At 46.5% G+C, this 19,391-nt stretch overlaps 1 protein-coding gene across 1 annotated transcript; it reads right to left on the reverse strand.

Annotated features, from left to right (window-relative positions):
• Positions 1–3,975: 3,975 nt before the first annotated feature.
• LOC141096101 (uncharacterized) lies at positions 3,976–10,564 on the reverse strand. The gene is made up of 3 exons (XM_073582517.1): positions 10,465–10,564; positions 6,541–8,368; positions 3,976–3,984 (listed from the first exon to the last, which is right to left on the reverse strand). Exons 2-3 carry the CDS (start codon positions 7,762–7,764, stop codon positions 3,976–3,978), a joined length of 1,233 nt encoding a protein of 410 aa, XP_073438618.1. The 5' UTR covers positions 7,765–8,368; positions 10,465–10,564.
• Positions 10,565–19,391: the final 8,827 nt, after the last annotated feature.

The raw sequence follows: 19,391 nt of genomic DNA on the forward strand, positions 1-19,391 counted from the left end.
TTAGGTCCATGTATATTTGGACAGAGACAACATTTTTCTAATTTTGGTTCTAGACATTACCACAATGAATTTTAAACAAAGCAATTCAGATGCAGTTGAAGTTCAGACTTTCAGCTTTCATTTGAGGGTATCCACATTAAAATTGGATGAAGGGTTTAGGAGTTTCAGCTCCTTAATATGTGCCACCCTGTTTTTAAAGGGACCAAAAGTAATTGAACAATTGACTCCAAGGCTATTTCATGGACAGGTGTGGGCAATCCCTTCGTTATATCATTCTCAATTAAGCAGATAAAAGGCCTGGAGTTGATTTGAGGTGTGGTGCTTGCATTTGGAAGGTTTTGCTCTGAAGGAAACATGCAGTCAAAGTAGCTCTCCATGCAGGTGAAACAAGCCATCCTTAAGCTGCAAAAACCCATCCGAGAAATTGCTACAACATTAGGAGTGGCAATATCTACAGTTTGGTACATCCTGAGAAAGAAAGAAAACACTGGTGAACTCATAAATGCAAAAAGACCTGGGCGCCCACAGAAGATAACAGTGGTGGATGATCGCAGAATAATCTCCATGGTGAAGAGAAGCCCCTTCACAACAGCCAACCAAGTGAACAACACTCTCCAGGAGGTAGGCATATCAATATCCAAATCTACCATAAAGAGAAGACTGCATGAAAGTAAATACAGAGGGTTCACTGCACGGTGCAAGCCACTCATAAGCATCAAGAATCAAACGGCTAGACTGGACTTTGCTAAAAAACATCTAAAAAAGCCAGCACAGTTCTGGAAGAACATTCTTTGGACAGTTGAAACCAAGATCAACCTCTACCAGAATGATGGAAAGAGAAAAGTATGGTGAAGGCGTGGTACAGCTCATGATCCAAAGCATACCACATCATCTGTAAAACATGGCAGAGGCAGTGTGATGGCTTGGGGATGCATTGCTGCCAGTAGCACTGGGTCACTAGTGTTTATTGATGATGTGACACAGGACAGAAGCAGCCGAATTAATTCTGAGGTATTCAGAGCCATACTGTGTGCTCAGATCCAGCCAAATGCAGCCAAACTGATTGGTCGTCGTTTCATACTACAGATGTACAATGACCCAAAACATAAAGCCAAAGCAACCCAGGAGTTTATTAAAGCAAAGAAGTGGAATATTCTTGAATGGCCAAGTCAGTCACCTGATCTCAACCCAATTGAGCATGCATTTCACTTGTTAAAGACTAAACTTCAGAAAGAAAGGCCCACAAACAAACAGCAACTTAAAACCACCGCAGTGAAGGCCTGGCAGAGCATCAAAAAGGAGGAAACACAGCGTCTGGTGATGTCCATGAGTTCAAGACTTCAGGCAGTCATTGCCAACAAAGGGTTTTCAACCAAGTACTAGAAATGAACATTTTATTTACAATTATTTAATCTGTCCAATTACTTTTGGTCCCTTTAAAAACAGGGTGGCACATGTTAAGGAGCTGAAACTACTAAACCCTTCATCCAATTTTAATGTGGATACACTCAAATGAAAGCTGAAAGTCTGAACTTCAACTGCATCTGAATTGTTTTGTTCAAAATTCATTGTGGTAATGTCTAGAACCAAAATTAGAAAAATGTTGTCTCTGTCCAAATATATATGGACCTAACTGTACACACACTACCGTTCAAAAGTTTAGGGTCCCTTAGAAATGTCCTTATTTTAGAAAGAAAAGCACAGTTTTTTCCAATGAAGCCAGCATTAAATGATTCAGAAATACACTCTATGCATTGTTAATGTGGTAAATGACTATTCTAGCTGCAAATGTCTGGTTTGTAATGCAATATCTTCATAGGTGTATAGAGGCCCATTTCCAACAACCATCACTCCAGTGTTCTTATGGTGCTTTGTGTTTGCTAACTGTGCAAGAAGGCTAATGGATTGTTAGAATACCCTTAAACCCTTGTGCAAGTACGTTAGCACAGCTGAAAACAGTTTGGCTGATTAGAGAAGCTATAAACTTGACCTTCCTTTGAGCTAGTTGAGAATCTGGAGCCTTACATTTGTTGGTTCCATTAAACTCTCAAAATGGCCAGAAAAAAAGAACTTTCATGTGAATCTCGACTGTCTATTCCTGTTCTTAGAAATGAAGGCTATTCCATGCGAGAAATTGCCAAGAAACTGAAGATTTCCTACAACGTTGTGCACTACTCCCTTCAGATGAGGGCACAAACAGGCTCTAACCAGAGTAGAAAGAGAAGTGGGAGGCCCCGCTGCACAACTGATCAAAAAGACAAGTACATTAGAATCTGTCGTTTGAGAAATCGACGCCTCACAGGTCAACTGGCATCTTCATTGAATAGTACACGCAAAACGCCAGTGTCAACGTCTACAGTGAAGAGACGACTCTGGGATGCTGGCCTTCAGGGCAGAGTGGCAAAGAAAAAGCCATATCTGAGACTGGCTAATAAAAGGAAAAAATTAATATGGGCAAAAGAACACAGACATTGGACAGAGGAAGATTGGAAAAAAGTGTTATAGTCAGACGAATCTAAGTTTGAGGTGTTTGGATCACACAGAAGAACATTTGTGAGATGCAGAACAACTGAAAAGATGCTGGAAGAGTGCCTGATGTCATCTGTCAAGCATGGTGGAGGTAATATGATGATCTGGGGTTGTTTTGGTGCTGGTAAAGTGAGAGATATGTACAAGGTAAAAGGGATTTTGAATAAAGAAGGCTAACACTCCATTTTGCAACGCCATGCCATACCCTGTGGACAGCGCTTGATTGGAGCCAATTTCATCCTACAACAGGACAATGACCCAAAGCACCCCTCCAAATTATGCAAGAACTATTTAGGGAAGACGCAGGCAGCTGGTATTCTATCTGTAATGGAGTGGCCAGCGCAGTCACCAGATCTCAACCCCATTGAGCTGTTGTGGGAGCAGCTTGGCCGTATGGTATGCAAAATGTGCCCATCAAGCCAAACCAACTTGTGGGAGGGGCTTCATGAAGCATGGGGTGAAATTTCTCCAGATTACCTCAGCAAATTAACTGCTAGATTGCCAAAGGTCTGCAATGCTGGAATTGCTGCAAAGGGAGCATTCTCTGACAAAAGCAAAGTTTGAAGGAGAAAATTATTATTCCAAATAAAAATCTTTTTTTTGAACCTTGTCAATGTCTGGACTAGATTTTAAATTCATTTGGCAACTCATTTGATTAATAAAAGTATTAGTTTTCATAGAATACACAAAATTGTCTGGGTGACCCCAAACTTTTGAACGGTAGTATATGCTGCTCAAAAAAATAAAGAGAACAAATAAACAACAAAATGTAACTCCAAGTCAGTCACACTTCTGTGAAATCAGCACTGATTGTGATTCAATTTCTCCTGCTGTTGTGCAAATGGAATAAACAACATTTAGAAAAGATAGGAAGGTCACTAACATCCATGTGCCTGCTCAGTAATAGTGTCCAGGGTTCCCTTTATTTTTTTGAGTAGTGTGTGTATATATATACACATATATATATATATATATATATATATATATAGTCAGTCAAAGAAAAAAGAAACATCCGGCACTGTCCCTGAGAAAGAAATACCCGCAAAGTCACTTATAACCGCTATCAGTGTGACACCTGTAACCCTTGCTGAACGGGTGCTCTATCCATGTGAAGAAAAAACATGAAATATCATAGTAGAAAAAGACAGCAGGATGGCACTCACCGTTCTCTTGAAATGAATCACTTTATTTCATGTTAATAAAGCATAGGCAATGGCATGGGAGAAATGCAAAAAGACGGACGACAGCCGTTTCGTGCACAATGCACTTCAACAGGTCCCATGCTGTATATATATACACAAACACAAGTATTGCTTCATAACTAGACAGGCTGATATACATATATAAATATATATATATATATATATGCTGTACATATATGGTAAATGCCATAAAACATTCTCTCATTATTCTGGCATTTGAAAAGTATTAATAATTATGGTAATCCTAATTGACCTAAAACGGAAAAGGTTTTTTCTGATTTCATTCAGATATTGAGAAAAACATGCATATGTGTCTTTTTATATAGTGTTAGTAAACACATATATGTGTATGCAATTACATATTATCGATATATATATTAAATATATTTTCATATTATATTACAAGCATTTCTAATGGGATTTTTCCGCAAGAAGGAACTTAAAGCATTATATCCCATCACCTTCAGTTTGCAGAATGTTTTCCAAGAGACAATGCTTTCTCCAAAGATCTGTACTACTATATACTCTTAATTTGTAATAATTATTACATTAAAGGTGAACCGTCAAATGATTTCACATTATAAATTACATGCATTGCTAAATTAATAGTTAGAACTGATTAAGTTAGAATACTTACCATGAAAATCCAGGTCAGACTGGCTAAATAATCCTTTCTGAAGGTGTACACTCAATCTACTTGCCTGATTGATCACTTCCTCTTCATTGTCCTTCCTCCCTGCTGCTGTTGAAATCTCACACTGCTTAGTACAAGCTGCAACTGTCAGGCAGGCAGGGTAGGTGGGCAGAGACTGAATTGATGCAAGCACATCAGCTATGTCATTCTATAGCTGGGCTTATAAAATGTTCATCTTAATATCAGGATTACCGTATACAGCCACTCTGACATGGATTTTCAAAGAAAGTACACAAGCCTCAACAAGACTAAAATATGTTTTTGATGTTTGCAGTTAAAGAGAACCTGCTGTCTATCTTCTTCCTTTTTTAATTTCTGCACCGGCGCCATCCCATCCACAGTGGTGCTTTTGCATATTGATCTCTCAATACACTTTAATAAAATGGTGCCGGTAATGGTGCATGTACATATTCATCTTCTGGCAGTCTTCGGCAAAATAGCGCTGGAGGTGGCGCATGCCCAGATTGAGATCTCACCCTTTTATTGAAAGTCATTGAGAGATCAATCTGCACAAGCGCCGCCAGTGGCTAGGACATTGCCAGCGCAGAATTTAAATAAAGAATTAAACAGACAGCAGAGGGGCGTCGACTGCTGCTGATCACTAGAATGGGATCCTAAGCCCCCAGCACTTGTTATCCTCACTTCTGACTGGATTGAGTGGCATAAACAATCATATGTGCCATCATCCAATTAAGTTTTAACCTAATTAAAAAAAAATTTTTTTTTGTCCATAAGATTTGGTTTCACATGAGCCAAAAATTCACACGGCTATATTCCTATTTTTTAGATTGACATTATTCATTGATATATTTTCATTACATCATCAGATATTTATGTTCAGGCATGATAAAGATAGATGTCATTTAGTGATTTTTTTTATACAGAAAAACCTTTGTATATATGTGTTTGGGGTGGACACGGATGATTAGTATAAATATGTTGTGGAGTTCAACACTATCCATACCCCAGAAGAAGCCGCAGTGGTGAAACTTGAGTCAGGCTTTACATGATGTTATATATGCTGTGTTTTATAGATATTTTGTAAGCACGATTAAATACTTTGCAAAAGGAAGCTCTGTATCTCAGTACTTCACTATTTTGGTCTTTTTAGCTTATGTTCTCTATATTTGTTGTAAGAAGGTTAAGCTGAATAATTTTACCTCCAGGAGAGGTGCAATAAAAGGAAATATAACCTGTTTTGGGAATTTAGTAACACCTAAGAAGTGGATTCACTTTTTTACTGAATTTAAATCTTTTCCGCTAAGTCCTTGCTGAGTCTGTGTAAGACACTAGGTTATTTCTGTTATTTGTATTCAATGTCTGTAGGACTGAAGGTGAGAAATCTGAATTCATTGCTAGTCTATCCTTGTCGGCCCCATAGACAGTGAAATGGCAACAGAGGGTTTGTGCAACCTTGCCTTTCCATCAGGGGCGTAACTACCACAGTCGCAGCGGTCGCCACTGCGACCGGAGCAGAGCCATGTGTGCACGAAGTGTACGGAGCGGAGCCGTGTGTGTATGAGGTGTATGGAGCGGAGCCATGTGTGTACGAGGTGAGTGGAGCCGCGTGTGTACGAGGTGTACGGAGCGGAGCCGTGTGTGTACGAGGTGTACGGAGCGGAGCCGTGTGTGTACGAGGTGTACGGACCGGAGCCGTGTGTGTACGAGGTGTACGGAGCGGAGCCGTGTGTGTACGAGGTGTACGGAGCGGAGCCGTGTGTGTACGAGGTGTACGGAGCGGAGCCGTGTGTGTACGAGGTGTACGGAGTGGAGCCGTGTGTGTACGAGGTGTACGGAGTGGAGCCGCGTGTGTACGAGGTGTACGGAATGGAGCCGTGTGTGTACGAGGTGTACGGAGTGGAGCCGTGTGTGCACGAGGTTTTCGGAGCGGAGCCGTGTGTGTACGAGGTGTACGGAGCGGAGCCGTGTGTGTACGAGGTGTACGGAGCGGAGCCGTGTGTGTACGAGGTGTACGGAGTGGAGCCGTGTGTGTACGAGGTGTATGGAGTGGAGCCGCGTGTGTACGAGGTGTACGGAATGGAGCCGTGTGTGTACGAGGTGTACGGAGTGGAGCCGTGTGTGCACGAGGTGTTCGGAGTGGAGCCGTGTGTGCACGAGGTGTTCGGAGTGGAGCCGTGTGTGTACGAGGTGTACGGAGTGGAGCCGTGTGTGTACGAGGTGTACAGAGTGGAGCCGCGTGTGTACGAAGTGTACGGAGCGGAGCCGTGTGTGTACAAGGTGTATGGAGCGGAGCCGTGTGTGTACGAGGTGAGTGGAGCTGTGTGTGTACGAGGTGAGTGGAGCCGTGTGTGTACGAGGTGTACGGAGCGGAGCTGTGTGTGTACGAGGTGTACGGAGCAGAGCCGCATGGGTGCGAGGTGTACGGAGCGGAGCCGTGTGAGTGCGAGGTGTATGGAATGGAGCCGCATGGGTGCGAGGTGTACGGAGTGGAGCCGTGTGAGTGCGAGGTGTACGGAACGAAGCCGCGTGGGTGCGAGGTGTACGGAGCGGAGCCGCGTGGGTGTGAGGTGTACGGAGTGGAGCCGTGTGTGTACGAGGTGTATGGAGTGGAGCCGCGTGTGTACGAGGTGTACGGAATGGAGCCGTGTGTGTACGAGGTGTACGGAGTGGAGCCGTGTGTGCACGAGGTGTTCGGAGTGGAGCCGTGTGTGCACGAGGTGTTCGGAGTGGAGCCGTGTGTGTACGAGGTGTACGGAGTGGAGCCGTGTGTGTACGAGGTGTACAGAGTGGAGCCGCGTGTGTACGAAGTGTACGGAGCGGAGCCGTGTGTGTACAAGGTGTATGGAGCGGAGCCGTGTGTGTACGAGGTGAGTGGAGCTGTGTGTGTACGAGGTGAGTGGAGCCGTGTGTGTACGAGGTGTACGGAGCGGAGCTGTGTGTGTACGAGGTGTACGGAGCAGAGCCGCATGGGTGCGAGGTGTACGGAGCGGAGCCGTGTGAGTGCGAGGTGTATGGAATGGAGCCGCATGGGTGCGAGGTGTACGGAGTGGAGCCGTGTGAGTGCGAGGTGTACGGAACGAAGCCGCGTGGGTGCGAGGTGTACGGAGCGGAGCCGCGTGGGTGTGAGGTGTACGGAGTGGAGCCATGTGTGTACGAGGTGTACGGAGCGGAGCCGTGTGTGTACAAGGTGTATGAAGCGGAGACGTGTGTGTACGAGGTGAGTGAAGCTGTATGTGTACGAGGTGAGTGGAGCCGTGTGTGTACGAGGTGTACGGAGCGGAGCCGTGTGTGTACGAGGTGTACGGAGCAGAGCTGCATGGGTGTGAGGTGTACGGAGCGGAGCCGTGTGAGTGCGAGGTGTATGGAATGGAGCCGCATGGGTGCGAGGTGTACGGAGCGGAGCCGTGTGAGTGCGAGGTGTACGGAACGGAGCCGCGTGGGTGCGAGGTGTACGGAGCGGAGCCGCGTGGGTGCGAGATGTACGGAGCGGAGATATGCGTGTATTTTGGCATGGGGGGCCCCATTTGAAAGTTTGCACCAGGGCCCATAACTTTGTAGTTATGCCACTGCTCTCCATCCAATCCTGTCCGGAGGTGGGAAGAATGAGGGTCTAAGGAACCGTCCAGCAAATAAGTGATATATGTCAGCCCTTTAGGTTGTCCTACTTAAATGGACTTACTTCTGATTATTGCTTAGATTTTAAAGATGAGGGTTTGCTGTATCCAGTGTCTTATGTACATAGTTTTCTTACCTTCCTTCCTGTAGTATAAGATTTCCAACTTTCGCTCTTCAGATCCAAGTAGGGCCTGAGTGAGTTGTGTGATGCTGTTGTGGGTTGTTTCTGGACCCGTTAGAAAGTCACAAGTACAAGGTCTCTGCATGACCTCCACCCTGGAGTAGCCAAACATGTCGCAAAAACCATCATTGCAATAGATTATAGCACAGTTGTCCATCTGGGCATTGGCTATTAGGAACTTACGACCTGCAGAGAAAGAAATAAAATATACTTTTTTATCAATACTGCATTATCTGATTACATACAAGAGACATACTGTTATGTTATTGCAGAATCTCTTACATAGACATCATACTGTTGGACATAGATTGCTCAAAGGAGCTATAGGAGCCATTTTTAAGGCTGGCTATTCCTAAATAAAAGTTTTGCAATAAAATGCACCAAACAGTACTTGCCTTTTAGTAATTTTGACGTATCTTGGACTGTCCTAGAGATAGAAAATTACATTTGTTCTATTTTCTGACTTTCATGATAACAAAGCTGTCGGGAAATTGTTGACCACTCCCCATCCTGGTAAACCCTTTCATTACCACTTTTTTTAAATTTGTAAGTATCAAGAAAATTCCCCCATTTTTTCTCCAGTATGGATTACAGCACAATTTACAGCTTTTTTATGCCACTAAAGTAGTGCAAATTGCTTGATAAATTCCCCCTCTATGTGTCACTATATTATGTTTATACCCAGAATTTTGCTGGATAAAGTTCAGATTTATTTAAGTACATCCAGCTATGTTTCATACGCATGCTATTTTAGGGGTGATTTCAGCAAAATTGCTGTTGTTTGCTGCATTTCAATCAGTACTTTGCGCAGCGTTTTTTTGTGGAGAGAAACAGTGCACCAAATGTCAGCAGGGAAATATTAAATGAACAGTGTAGGGTTTTTTTGTTGAGTTTTCTTACACTTTTCGTCCATTTTATGGGGTCATTAGCATTTCTTCCCCAATATATAAGTATATGAGTAGCATACACATATTATTATACATGAGTCAAATTATCTTTGCTCATCTGTCCTTGGCATACATTATAAATAGGTTTAATCAGGGATTTTTCCACTTCAGATATGACAATAAAGGGTAAAATAATACTTATGTCTTTATAGGTTAAATAATTAATAAATGTCAGTGGCACAGCGTGGTAATTAAGCAGACACAGCATGCTAATTAAGACATGACATCATGAATAAGGATGGTGTTTTAGCAAATAGTGATAAATGGTCATTACATAGTACAAAAGTGTTCTGTTGTTCCAACTGCTTCTTAGTTTCCAAGACAGATACCTTTATGTCCAGTTTGATGATTGTGATGAAAGCTTGGTCATCTCCTACTGTTTCCGATACAGGGCTATGTGTCTCTATGGTTATTAAAAGCTAATTCTGTGTGAAGTCTGATCCTGCCATCATACTCCACTCGACTTCCTACTGCATGCTAACTTATCAAGATAGTATGAGTGCAAGATCAGACTACACAGTTTTATTTGTAGTCTGTAACCATGGAGACACAGAGTTCTGCATAGGAACTGTGGACACAAGTTGGTAGGATAAGCTTAAAGAGAAATGTTTGCTTTCATTGTAAATCTATTGATTTCGCAAAAGTAAAAAAAGTGGGCACAGTATTTAAGAGAGATGACAAAATTCAAATATGGAAATTCATGTGGATTTGAAGTTATTCTCCACAAATTATATTTTGCTTATTATGCTCTGGGGTCTCTTCAGACCTTAGAGCAGTGTTCCCCAACTCCAGTCCTTAAGAGCCACCAACAGGTCATGTTTTAAGGATTTATTTAGTATTGCACAGGTGATAATTGCGTCACCTGGACAGGCAAGAATTCAAACACCTGTGCAATACTGAGGAAATCCTGAAAACATGACCTGTTTGTGGCTTTTGAGGAACGGGGTTGGGGAACACTGCCTTAGAGCATAATAAACACAAGATGTAAAAAAAAAAACCCCAAAGACTAATATTCACCCGACTGCTCACCTATGCAGCCACCACACTGTTCCCTGCCCACTATGCAGTCCTAAGAGCCTCTTATTTCCGCCACATCCTCACTCCAGAACAGGACTTCTGGTCAGCTCAAGACAAAGTGTCGGATGTCCCTGAGCAGCGTAACTTCAACGCCATAACATCACAAAGTGCGCCACAACTTTACAATGCTCAGTGACCTCAAAGATGTGGTCATGACTGTAAGTTCCATTTTAGAGTGAAGACACAGGACATGCGGCATGCAAGGGTGGTGTAACAACTCTGCTGGCATCACTGCTTGGCCTCCCATCCCCCACACACCAACTTGCTCACTGCTCCAGGCCATGCTGTGATTTATGTCTGCTGCCAGCTCCATGCTCTGTGCCGCTTGTCTCCTATCTGCTCTGTGCATGTTTCCTGGCTGTGTGCATAGGGGGGCGGCACCAGAACTCTCTGGTTCTTATGGAGTCAGGGTGCACCTATCTAATGTGTCCCACACTAATTACCAAGAGCCCTCTAGTATTTAGGGCAGTTCAACCGAGTGGAACCTGGCCTGTGCAATGTGTTAACTCAGTTAGTGTCTTGCTACTGAGCTGCTAGGTATTGCTCTGTGTTTCTCCTTTTCTGGAGGTTTTACTCCTAGCTTTGCTTGGTACTTCTCTGTCTGCCCTCCAGGAGGCAGAATATCCTGGTATCTGTGTCTTTGTTCTAGCCTTGCTTTGTACCTGTGTATACTCTTGTCCCTTTGTCCTTGGTCCTGTACCGCATACTGTTACCCTGTCCGAACTCTGTCCTACCTTTGTCTGTCTGTTTCCTTGTCTTTGGCTTCTTTCCCTGCTGTGTCTTTCCTTGTGTCCTCCCTGTCTGCTTGTGTTCCGGCTCTGTTCGTGCTCCGCTCTCTTGTAACTCTGCCTGCTCTGTACTCTTTATGCTCTGCCTTTGCTCCATACTCTTGCAGTTCTGGTTCTGCTGCTGCAGAACCTCTTGCTGCTCTGCTACTCTTCTCCGCAGTCTTGCGGCTCTGCTCGTGCTCCGCTCTCTTGCAACTCTGCCTGCTCTGTACTCTTTAGGCTCTGCCTTTGCTCCGTAGTCTTGCGGTTCTGCTTGGTTCTGGTTCTGCTGCTGCAGAACCTCTTGCTGCTCTACAACTCTTCTACGCAGCCTTGTGGTTCTCCTCCTGTGTGAACAGGTCCAAACCTGTTCCGTCATACTCCACTTTGTCCTGTCAGTACCCATACCTGCTCCTCCTGTGTGAACAGGTCCAAACCTGTTCGGTCATACTCCACTCTTTCCTGTCAGTACCCGTACCAGCTCCTCCTGTGTGAACAGGTCCAAACCTGTTCCGTCATACTCCACTCTTTCCTGTCTGTACCAGTACTAGCCCCTGCTGTGTGAACAGGTCTCTACCTGTTCCTTCTTACACCACGCCTGCTTGCCCTGTGTCTCAGCCATACCTGCTTGCCCTGTGTCTCAGCCATACCTGCTTGCCCTGTGTCTCAGCCATACCTGCCTGCCCTGTGTCTCAGCCATGCCTACCTGCCCTGTGTCTCAGCCGTGCCTACCTGCCCTGTGTCTCAGCCGTGCCTACCTGCCCTGTCTCAGCCGTGCCAGCCTGCCCTGTGTCTCAGCCATGCCGCCTGCCCTGTGTCTCAGCCATGCCAGCCTGCCCTGTGTGTCAGTCGTGCCAGCCTGCCCTGTGTTTCAGCCGTGCCAGCCTGCCCTGTGTTTCAGCCGTGCCTGCCTTCCCTGTGTCTCAGCCGTGCCCGCCTGCCTGTGTCTCATCCGTGCCCGCCTGCCTGTGTCTCATCCGTATCTGCTTTCTCATGTCTCTGCCGTGCCTGCCTGCCAGTGTCTCAGCCATGCCACCGTCTCTCCAAGTGGGATCAGCAGTCACAGCCAGACACACCCTGGAGTGGCACCTGGCAGCTGACTGCTGCACAAGCCTGACTTCACCATCGGAGGCTCCAGTGAAAACCAAGGCAGCTGTCCTAGTCACGCCTCTTCCAGGGTAGTCTGGTTTGTGGCACAGTGGGGGCCACAACCCCCTGGCTCACGCCCACCAGTCAGGGCGTGAGCGTGACAGGTGGCATAAAAATTTTTGGCACTCAACTTTTTGTCATAAGTGAAGAGTTTTATTTGCAGTCACATATAAACGTTTTCGGCTGTAACAGTAAGCCTTCATCAGTACACAAGACTGCTCTTGTTCACTAAACTGCTGAACGTTAAGATAGGGAGCCACTGTAATAATGGAAGTGATGAGTAAGTAATGTGCCATCCACACTGGATTACGAGGCCTAGAGACCTAAGAGAGAGGGGACGCTAGATCAGTGTCCACAGCAAATGTAAAATAGTGGAATCTATATTCTATGAGGTCCACGTTTAGTATGGGGATGGAATGGACTCAGATGTAGCTAAGCGGCCTTAGGAACAAGTATGAATATATGGATGGCCATGTTCATGTACATGTAATTAAATGAATAGCTGTTTCGTTGGTGGGTGGTGGCGCCGTGTGACCTGGAGAGTGCGCGGAATCCACCGCTAGTGTGGACCTCATAGAAGATTGATTCCACTATTTTACATTTGCTGTGGACACTGATCTAACGTCCCCTCTCTCTTAGGTCTCTAGGCCTCGTAATCCAGTGTGGATGGCACATTACTTACTCATCACTCCCATTATTACAGTGGCTCCCTATCTTAACGTTCAGCAGTTTAGTGAACAAGAGCAGTCTTGTGTACAGATGACGGCTTACTGTTACAACCGAAACGTTTATATGTGACTGCAAATAAAACTCTTCACTTATGACAAAAAGTTGAGTGCCAAAAAATTTTTTCTGGTATCTATTCTGGTGTGGGAATCTTCTTTTGTGCACCAACACAGTTGTGCCACGATATACTTGTAACAGGTGGCATAAAAGAGACCATGAGAACCGGACATCAGGAAGTGAGCATTGGGGCGGCCGGAGAGGTGAGCAGTGAGGAGAATATTAGTCTTTGGGGTTTTTTAACCATTCTCCTGTCTTTTACCGTTTAGCATGGCTGTCTCATTCATTCATCATTTTGCTGAATTGGCGCCAAGCGTATTGCAAAAATTATGAATTCTGGCAAACACTGACTTTTGTTAATTTCAAGTAGAATTCAATTCCACTTGAATAAATCTGTCCATCTCCAGTATTTAAAGGATTTATCTAGGATTATTTATTTTTGTTTACTATGGGTCTAAAAACCACTTGGCAGGTTGCTAACTACCTGCGTGTTACTTTACTGCTCCTGCCAGCTATTCAGCTGCTCAATGTCAAGAAAGCAGCTCTTCCACTTCTGGGTTACTCTTTCGACAGGAGTGTAACTACCAGTATCTTGCTGATTGACAGCTGTCTTTCCACAGTTAGGCAGCAGGGAGCCGGCTATCAAAAAACATGACATTGGCAGTCACGCCCCTCTAACAGAGCAGAAGAGAAGTTATCGCTCTGTTGATGTGATGTCAGAGGAAGCAGTTGAATCATCGGAAGGAGCAGTCTGTGACCACTCTGTGCTGTTGTGAACAGGTTACTAATATGCAACATGCAGATGAAGACGAGGTGGAAGTAACCAGCTAAGTTATTTATTTTACTAAAACAAATGTGAAAGGGTAAACAGTCAGTTATTTCGATACATTGTAAATAGTCACATAATGTCAGCAGTAATGGAAATAACAGCAATTTAACAGTTTCAATATTCTATTCACATTTCGAATGAACTATCTCTCGATGTTAAAGACATTTTAATGTCTGTTTTTTAGCTTGGACTGGTTGTGCTCACAACAGTAGGCCCGTCACTGCAACAAGTCTTTCAATTAGTTTCAGTTGTTAAACTGGCACTAATGGGGGTCACCTGTATTTCCTGCTAGGCCACAAGTCTACAGTAGCCAGCAACATAACAATTTATAGTAGTCCTCACACTGGCTGGCCCTGGTCCCTTCTGCTGTGCAGCCCCATCGCCCACCCAGTACCATGTGTGTACGTTGGAAGTAAGGGTCATACTCTCTCATGCCTACTGGTCACCACGGCAGACGCTGAACCCCTCTCGATGGCCTGAGTTCGACCTTCGGTGCTTGATCTGTGGTGGCTGGACATCATGCCATGACTGGCATAGTCTGTGCTCCGGGTCTTGACCAGAGCAGTCTGGGCTCTGGGTCTTGACCGGTGTGGTCTGGACTTTGGTGCTTAACCTACAATGTCCCGCTGGTCTCGGTCACTCTGCCTCTGCGTTCCACCGCTTACATGTCCTCATTCTCTCATTGATTGGCGCTAACTACTCTCCTGCCTTGCTGCTCTGACTTTTTATATTTGGTAACTGCGCCACATTTACCATGTGATTTTGTGCTCCCTTCAACTTTATTCCCTCAGAAATACTTCCTCCATCTTCCGGTTCCACCTTACTTGGTTTGCTCATCAGATGGCGACATTTGGTCGCAAGTGATGAATCGCACCTTTGACTCCCCATCCCCTTACATTTGCAGAGATCAGCTCCTGGCACAACAAGCAGGTAGGCAGCAATTACCTACATATAAGTTTTTAGGCCCATAGTAAGAAAAACGAATACCCCTAGATAAACACTGGCCTAAAACTGAATCTTTTAAAAATCAAACTTCTTGAGTTTCCTCCCTCTACTAACCTATTTAAGGCTGTGTGCCCACGTAGCGATTTTTAAGCATTTTTGCCGCGATTTTCGGCGCAAAAACGTTTAAAAATCATGCACAAAACGCCCCCCATGCATTCCTATGGCATTCCGCACATGCTGTGCTAATGCTGCGCTTTTTTCCGCGGCGGAATCGCATCGCGGAAAAAATCGCAGCATGCTCATTCTTTTGTGCGGAATCGCAAAGAATTGCCGTGATTCCGCACCCATAGGAATGCATGAGAACCGCTTACTTCCCGCATGAGGCTATGCCTACCATGCGGGAAGTGAAGCGTCTCATGTGCGGTTGGTACCCACGGTGTGGAGGAGAGGAGACTGTCCTCCAGGCCCTGGGTACCATACCCCTGTAAAAAAAAGAATAAAAAATAAAAAATCGGGGTACATTTACCTTCCGGCGTCCGGCGCTGCATTCCCGGCCTAAGCGTTCCCAGTAATGCCTTGCGGCAAGGTCCTGTGATGACGTAGTCTCGCGTGACTCTAGCGGTCTCGCGAGATCGCTATAGCAACGCGAGACTACGTCATCACAGGTCTGGCAAGGCATTACTGGGAACGCTGTGGCCCGGGAATGCAGCGCGGGACGCCGGAAGGTAAATATACCCCGATTTTTTTATTTTTTTTAGCATTTTAACATTCTATCTTTTACTATTGATGCCGCATAGGCGGCCTCAATAGTAAAAACCTGGTCACACTTGTCAAACACTATGTTTGACGAGTGTGACCAACCTGTCAATCACTTTCCAAGCGATGCTTCAAATCGCTTGGAAAGTGCTTGAATATCGCACACGAAAATCGCGGCAAAATCACGATCATAATCGCGGTAAAATCGCGGTGAAATCGCGCGAAAAAAAACGCGCAATTTCTGGGAAGGAGTCCGGTTTTTGGTGTGCGTTTTAACACGCACCGTGGGCACATAGCCTAAATCTGATATTTCCATTTCTGGGTGTGTGGTTCAACCATAACTCCTAAGCTGCTCACTCACTGTGGTGGGTTATATTTATCTTTGAACTTTTCAACATTCCATGTATACAATCACTTGCTCTCTCAGGTTATCTGCACCTCAAAAACATAACCAGAACTCAATTTTTTTTTTACCTTTGAAACTGCAAAAAAATATTAATCTTACTCTTATTTATCCTTGTCTGAACTATTGTAATTCTCTACCTATTGGTCTCTTACAAAACTCTCACCTCTCCAATCTATTCTGAATGTAAAAGCCTTCTGTTACACCGATGTTTCCCCTCTGTGCCAGCCATTGCACGGGTTACCCATCAGCTATAGAATACAATATAAATTTATCACTCACCCACCAAGATCTTCATAGTTCTGCACTGCCCTATATCTCCTTCCTAATCTCTGTCTACCACTTGTGAGGCAGCAATGGGGCTCATATGTGAGAGTCGATATGTGTTCCCCAGGATGTGGATGGAGTCCTATTAAAGCAGCTGGAGTGCCTTATGTTCACAGTAGGATGCCTGTGAGTCACAAGGTAAAATAAAAGAAAGTATGGATTGGGTCCAAGTAGTTACTTGGTCAGATTTTTACAATAACCTGTTAAGGGCTTTTATTTTTAGAGAGATTTGCAGGTTTGGTAGTGGGGCAAATCCCTCTCTCCACTCCAGGTTTTGGAACTTCCTCTATAGCCACAATTCCATTTAAATCTGTCAGTTTTGCTTTGGGTGTGTCAGTGTTAGCGTTTGCTAGCTGCAGAGCAGGTCGCTCTGTGCAACCCAGGTATGTGTGGAGCTAACACAGAACCAGGGAATTACAGGTGGCTGATGCACCGAAAAGACACGGCAGTGTCATTGTCCACAGCAATGGGTTTTGAGTTCTGGACTGTGTTTATACCGTAGAAACCTGGCTGCGATCCAGAGGACCTCACTCCTATGTGTGAGTTCGGCGAATAAAGACACTTGTTTATGGCCGAGGTCACACTTGTGAGTGAATTGCGAGTAACTCGCTCCTCAATACCTGGCACTGCCGTCCGCACTCATGACCGGAGTGTGCTGCTGCATAGAAATACATGTGGCCTATGTTGAACTTTCTGTGGTCCCTGCTTATCTGTCGCACTACACACTATACCCATGCTTTTCATCCTGAAAATGTTCTAAGACTAGCCTCCTCTATAATCCGAATTTCCCTCTCTCATCTTCAAGAGTTTTGTGCCGTGCCAGTTCTCTGGAACTTCTCCAGGCAATCTCGTTACCTATCAGTACCCACAGTTTTAAGTGTTGCTCTCATTTCCCCCTTCTATCACCTGTTTCCACACCATCCATGTACTCAATAATGCTTTGTACCTGTACTTATATAAATTCTGACTGATGACTGGTGCACTTCAAGCCCTTGTGGGAGAGAGGGTCCCCGTCGAGTGTCCGGGTCGGAGCCAAGGGGACCGTCACCTGGGTTCCGGGGGAAGCTGTTTCCAGGGGACAGAGTTCAGAGACGGACCATGGAGACTGACAGGTGGACTGGGGGAGGAGCCAATATAAAAGGGGCGGGGAATAAGAGTCACAGTGATTCAGCAGAACGAGAAAGAAGGAACAGGAGATCGTGGGAGCGACTGAGAGCCAGAGTGACTCACCAGAGCCAGGAAGGAGGCCAGAGACAGGAGAGATACTTCCCTTGGACATCAGTGGGATGGCGCCGAGACGACGTCTAAGAACCGCTGCCCCGCATTGACCAGCGGCCGCCGCCTTCTTCTGGCCCACGGCTGCGGCCTGCCCGCGGTTACCAGCAGCCGTTGCCGCCTCGCTCCTGCCCGCGGCCTGCCCGCGGACACCAGCGACCGCTACCGCCTCACTCCAACCCACGGCTGCGGCCTGTCTCCCTCTGCCCGCAGCCGATCTGCCCTCACCCATGTTCGCGGCAAGCCAAGTGCCGTCGACGGCCACCACTGTCCCGATCCGCAGCAGGGGCCGAGCCTCTGCTTGCCGCGGATTCCCCGTTGCAGCTGCTAGCTGCACAGGTGGCCTGTCACCCGCCACCCCGCATCACTGCCGCTTGCCCCCATCCAGGGGCTGCGGCCTACTCGTCCAAGGACTCCTCCGGGGCCGGAGGTGCCCCAGCGCCACAGGAGCAGCGGAACGCTCGAAGACTACGCCAACTCTTCAGCAGCTGGGCCCAGCGGCTGCTCCGCCGAAGAACCACCGTCCAGAATGCCGAGGGACGTCAGGACGGCTAAGTTGACTATATAGTTAAGGACCCGTAGTCGGCCATACCGCGGCCCTATAGTGACCGGCTCTCGCCGGATGTAGTCGTGTTCTACTCTGTTTGTGTTTACTTGTATTGAGCCCCTGCGAGGGCAACCCTTGTTACCCCTTTTGGTCGGTCAGGCCGAGCCTGAGGAAAGTCACCTCCAGGCCTATAAACGTTATTACAAAAGCACCAAACCGTCTCGTGACTCGTCACTGCATCCTGCGTACCTGCTAGTACCACATTTGGCATAGTCGGCAGGATGCAGTCTCCGAGCGCGGATAATGAGGGCCCCCGGCCCAGCATTTCTTTGGGGACTATGCTAAGCAATCTACCCAGGTTCTCCGGCAGCAATACTATGCTGTGGAAATGGACGAAGCGAATACGTGGGTTATTCAGGATGCATCCGCTTACCCCTGACCTAGAGGAAGAAGTGGCCCTGATGGCGTTGGACGGGGAAGCCCGGGATACCGTAATGTTGAGGCCCCGGGGGCAGCGAAACACCTTCGTCAGGGTGTTACAGATCTTAGAAGAGGCCTATAGGGACCCGACCGATGTGGGGGAACTGAGAACCCAGATGTTTAGACGCATGCAGAAAGAGGGGAAAACAGTGACCCAGTATATGAATGTTTTGCAGGAACTGTTTTTAGCCATTGAAAGGAAGGATGGAGTCGGCGTGGGGACCGTGGACGTAACATTACATGACCTGTTAGTGACCGGGTTACGAGACACCCTGACAAGACAGGCTTTGCGAGAGCGGGTGCTAGTGGACCCACATCTGACCTTTTCAGAGATAGGGAAGGAGGCACGGGTTTGGGAGCAGGAGCAAGAGGTGACGGTCCCCGTGGGGATGGCTCAGAGTATCGAACCATCCGTAAGCGCCCTGAGCGAACCCCATTGGGTACAAGAGGTGAAGCAAGAGATAGAGTATTAAAGGAGAACTGGCCGAAGCCAAGAAAGCGGCCAAAATTAGTCGGCCAGGACTGGGTAAAGGAGGCATGAACCATCGCGGCCCCCACCCAAGTCGGTCCCCACGACCATTTGCCTGTTACGATTGTGGAGAATTGGAACGCTTCGCCCGAGAGTGCCCAGGTTCCAGGGGAAACCTGCCCCACTGGCCAAGAAGAGCAGAGGACCCTGAGCCGTGGGGACACCGCCTGGAGCTGGAGCCCATCACACGGGGTGGAGGAAATCACAAAGACCTAGTCGCGCGGTGCCCAGTGGTATGGGCAGAGATCGAAGGCCGTGCTGTGCGATGCCTAGTAGATACGGGATCGCAAGTTACGACCATGCCAGAGACTTATTTTCGGCAGCATTTTCCCGAAGCAGTGAGACCTCAGTGGGGGACAGTGATAAAGTTGGTAGCCGCCAACCAGCTACCAGTT

Source organism: Dendrobates tinctorius, unplaced genomic scaffold (genome assembly GCF_039654945.1).
Source record: "Dendrobates tinctorius isolate UK_male_01 unplaced genomic scaffold, ASM3965494v1 ptg000071l, whole genome shotgun sequence".
NCBI lineage: Eukaryota > Metazoa > Chordata > Amphibia > Anura > Dendrobatidae > Dendrobates > Dendrobates tinctorius.

Excerpts from the sequence above, each read along its gene's own strand:
- LOC141096101 (XM_073582517.1), bottom strand. The coding sequence starts at position 7,764 with ATGCGGCTCCATTCCATACACCTCGCACTCACACGGCTCCGCTCCGTA.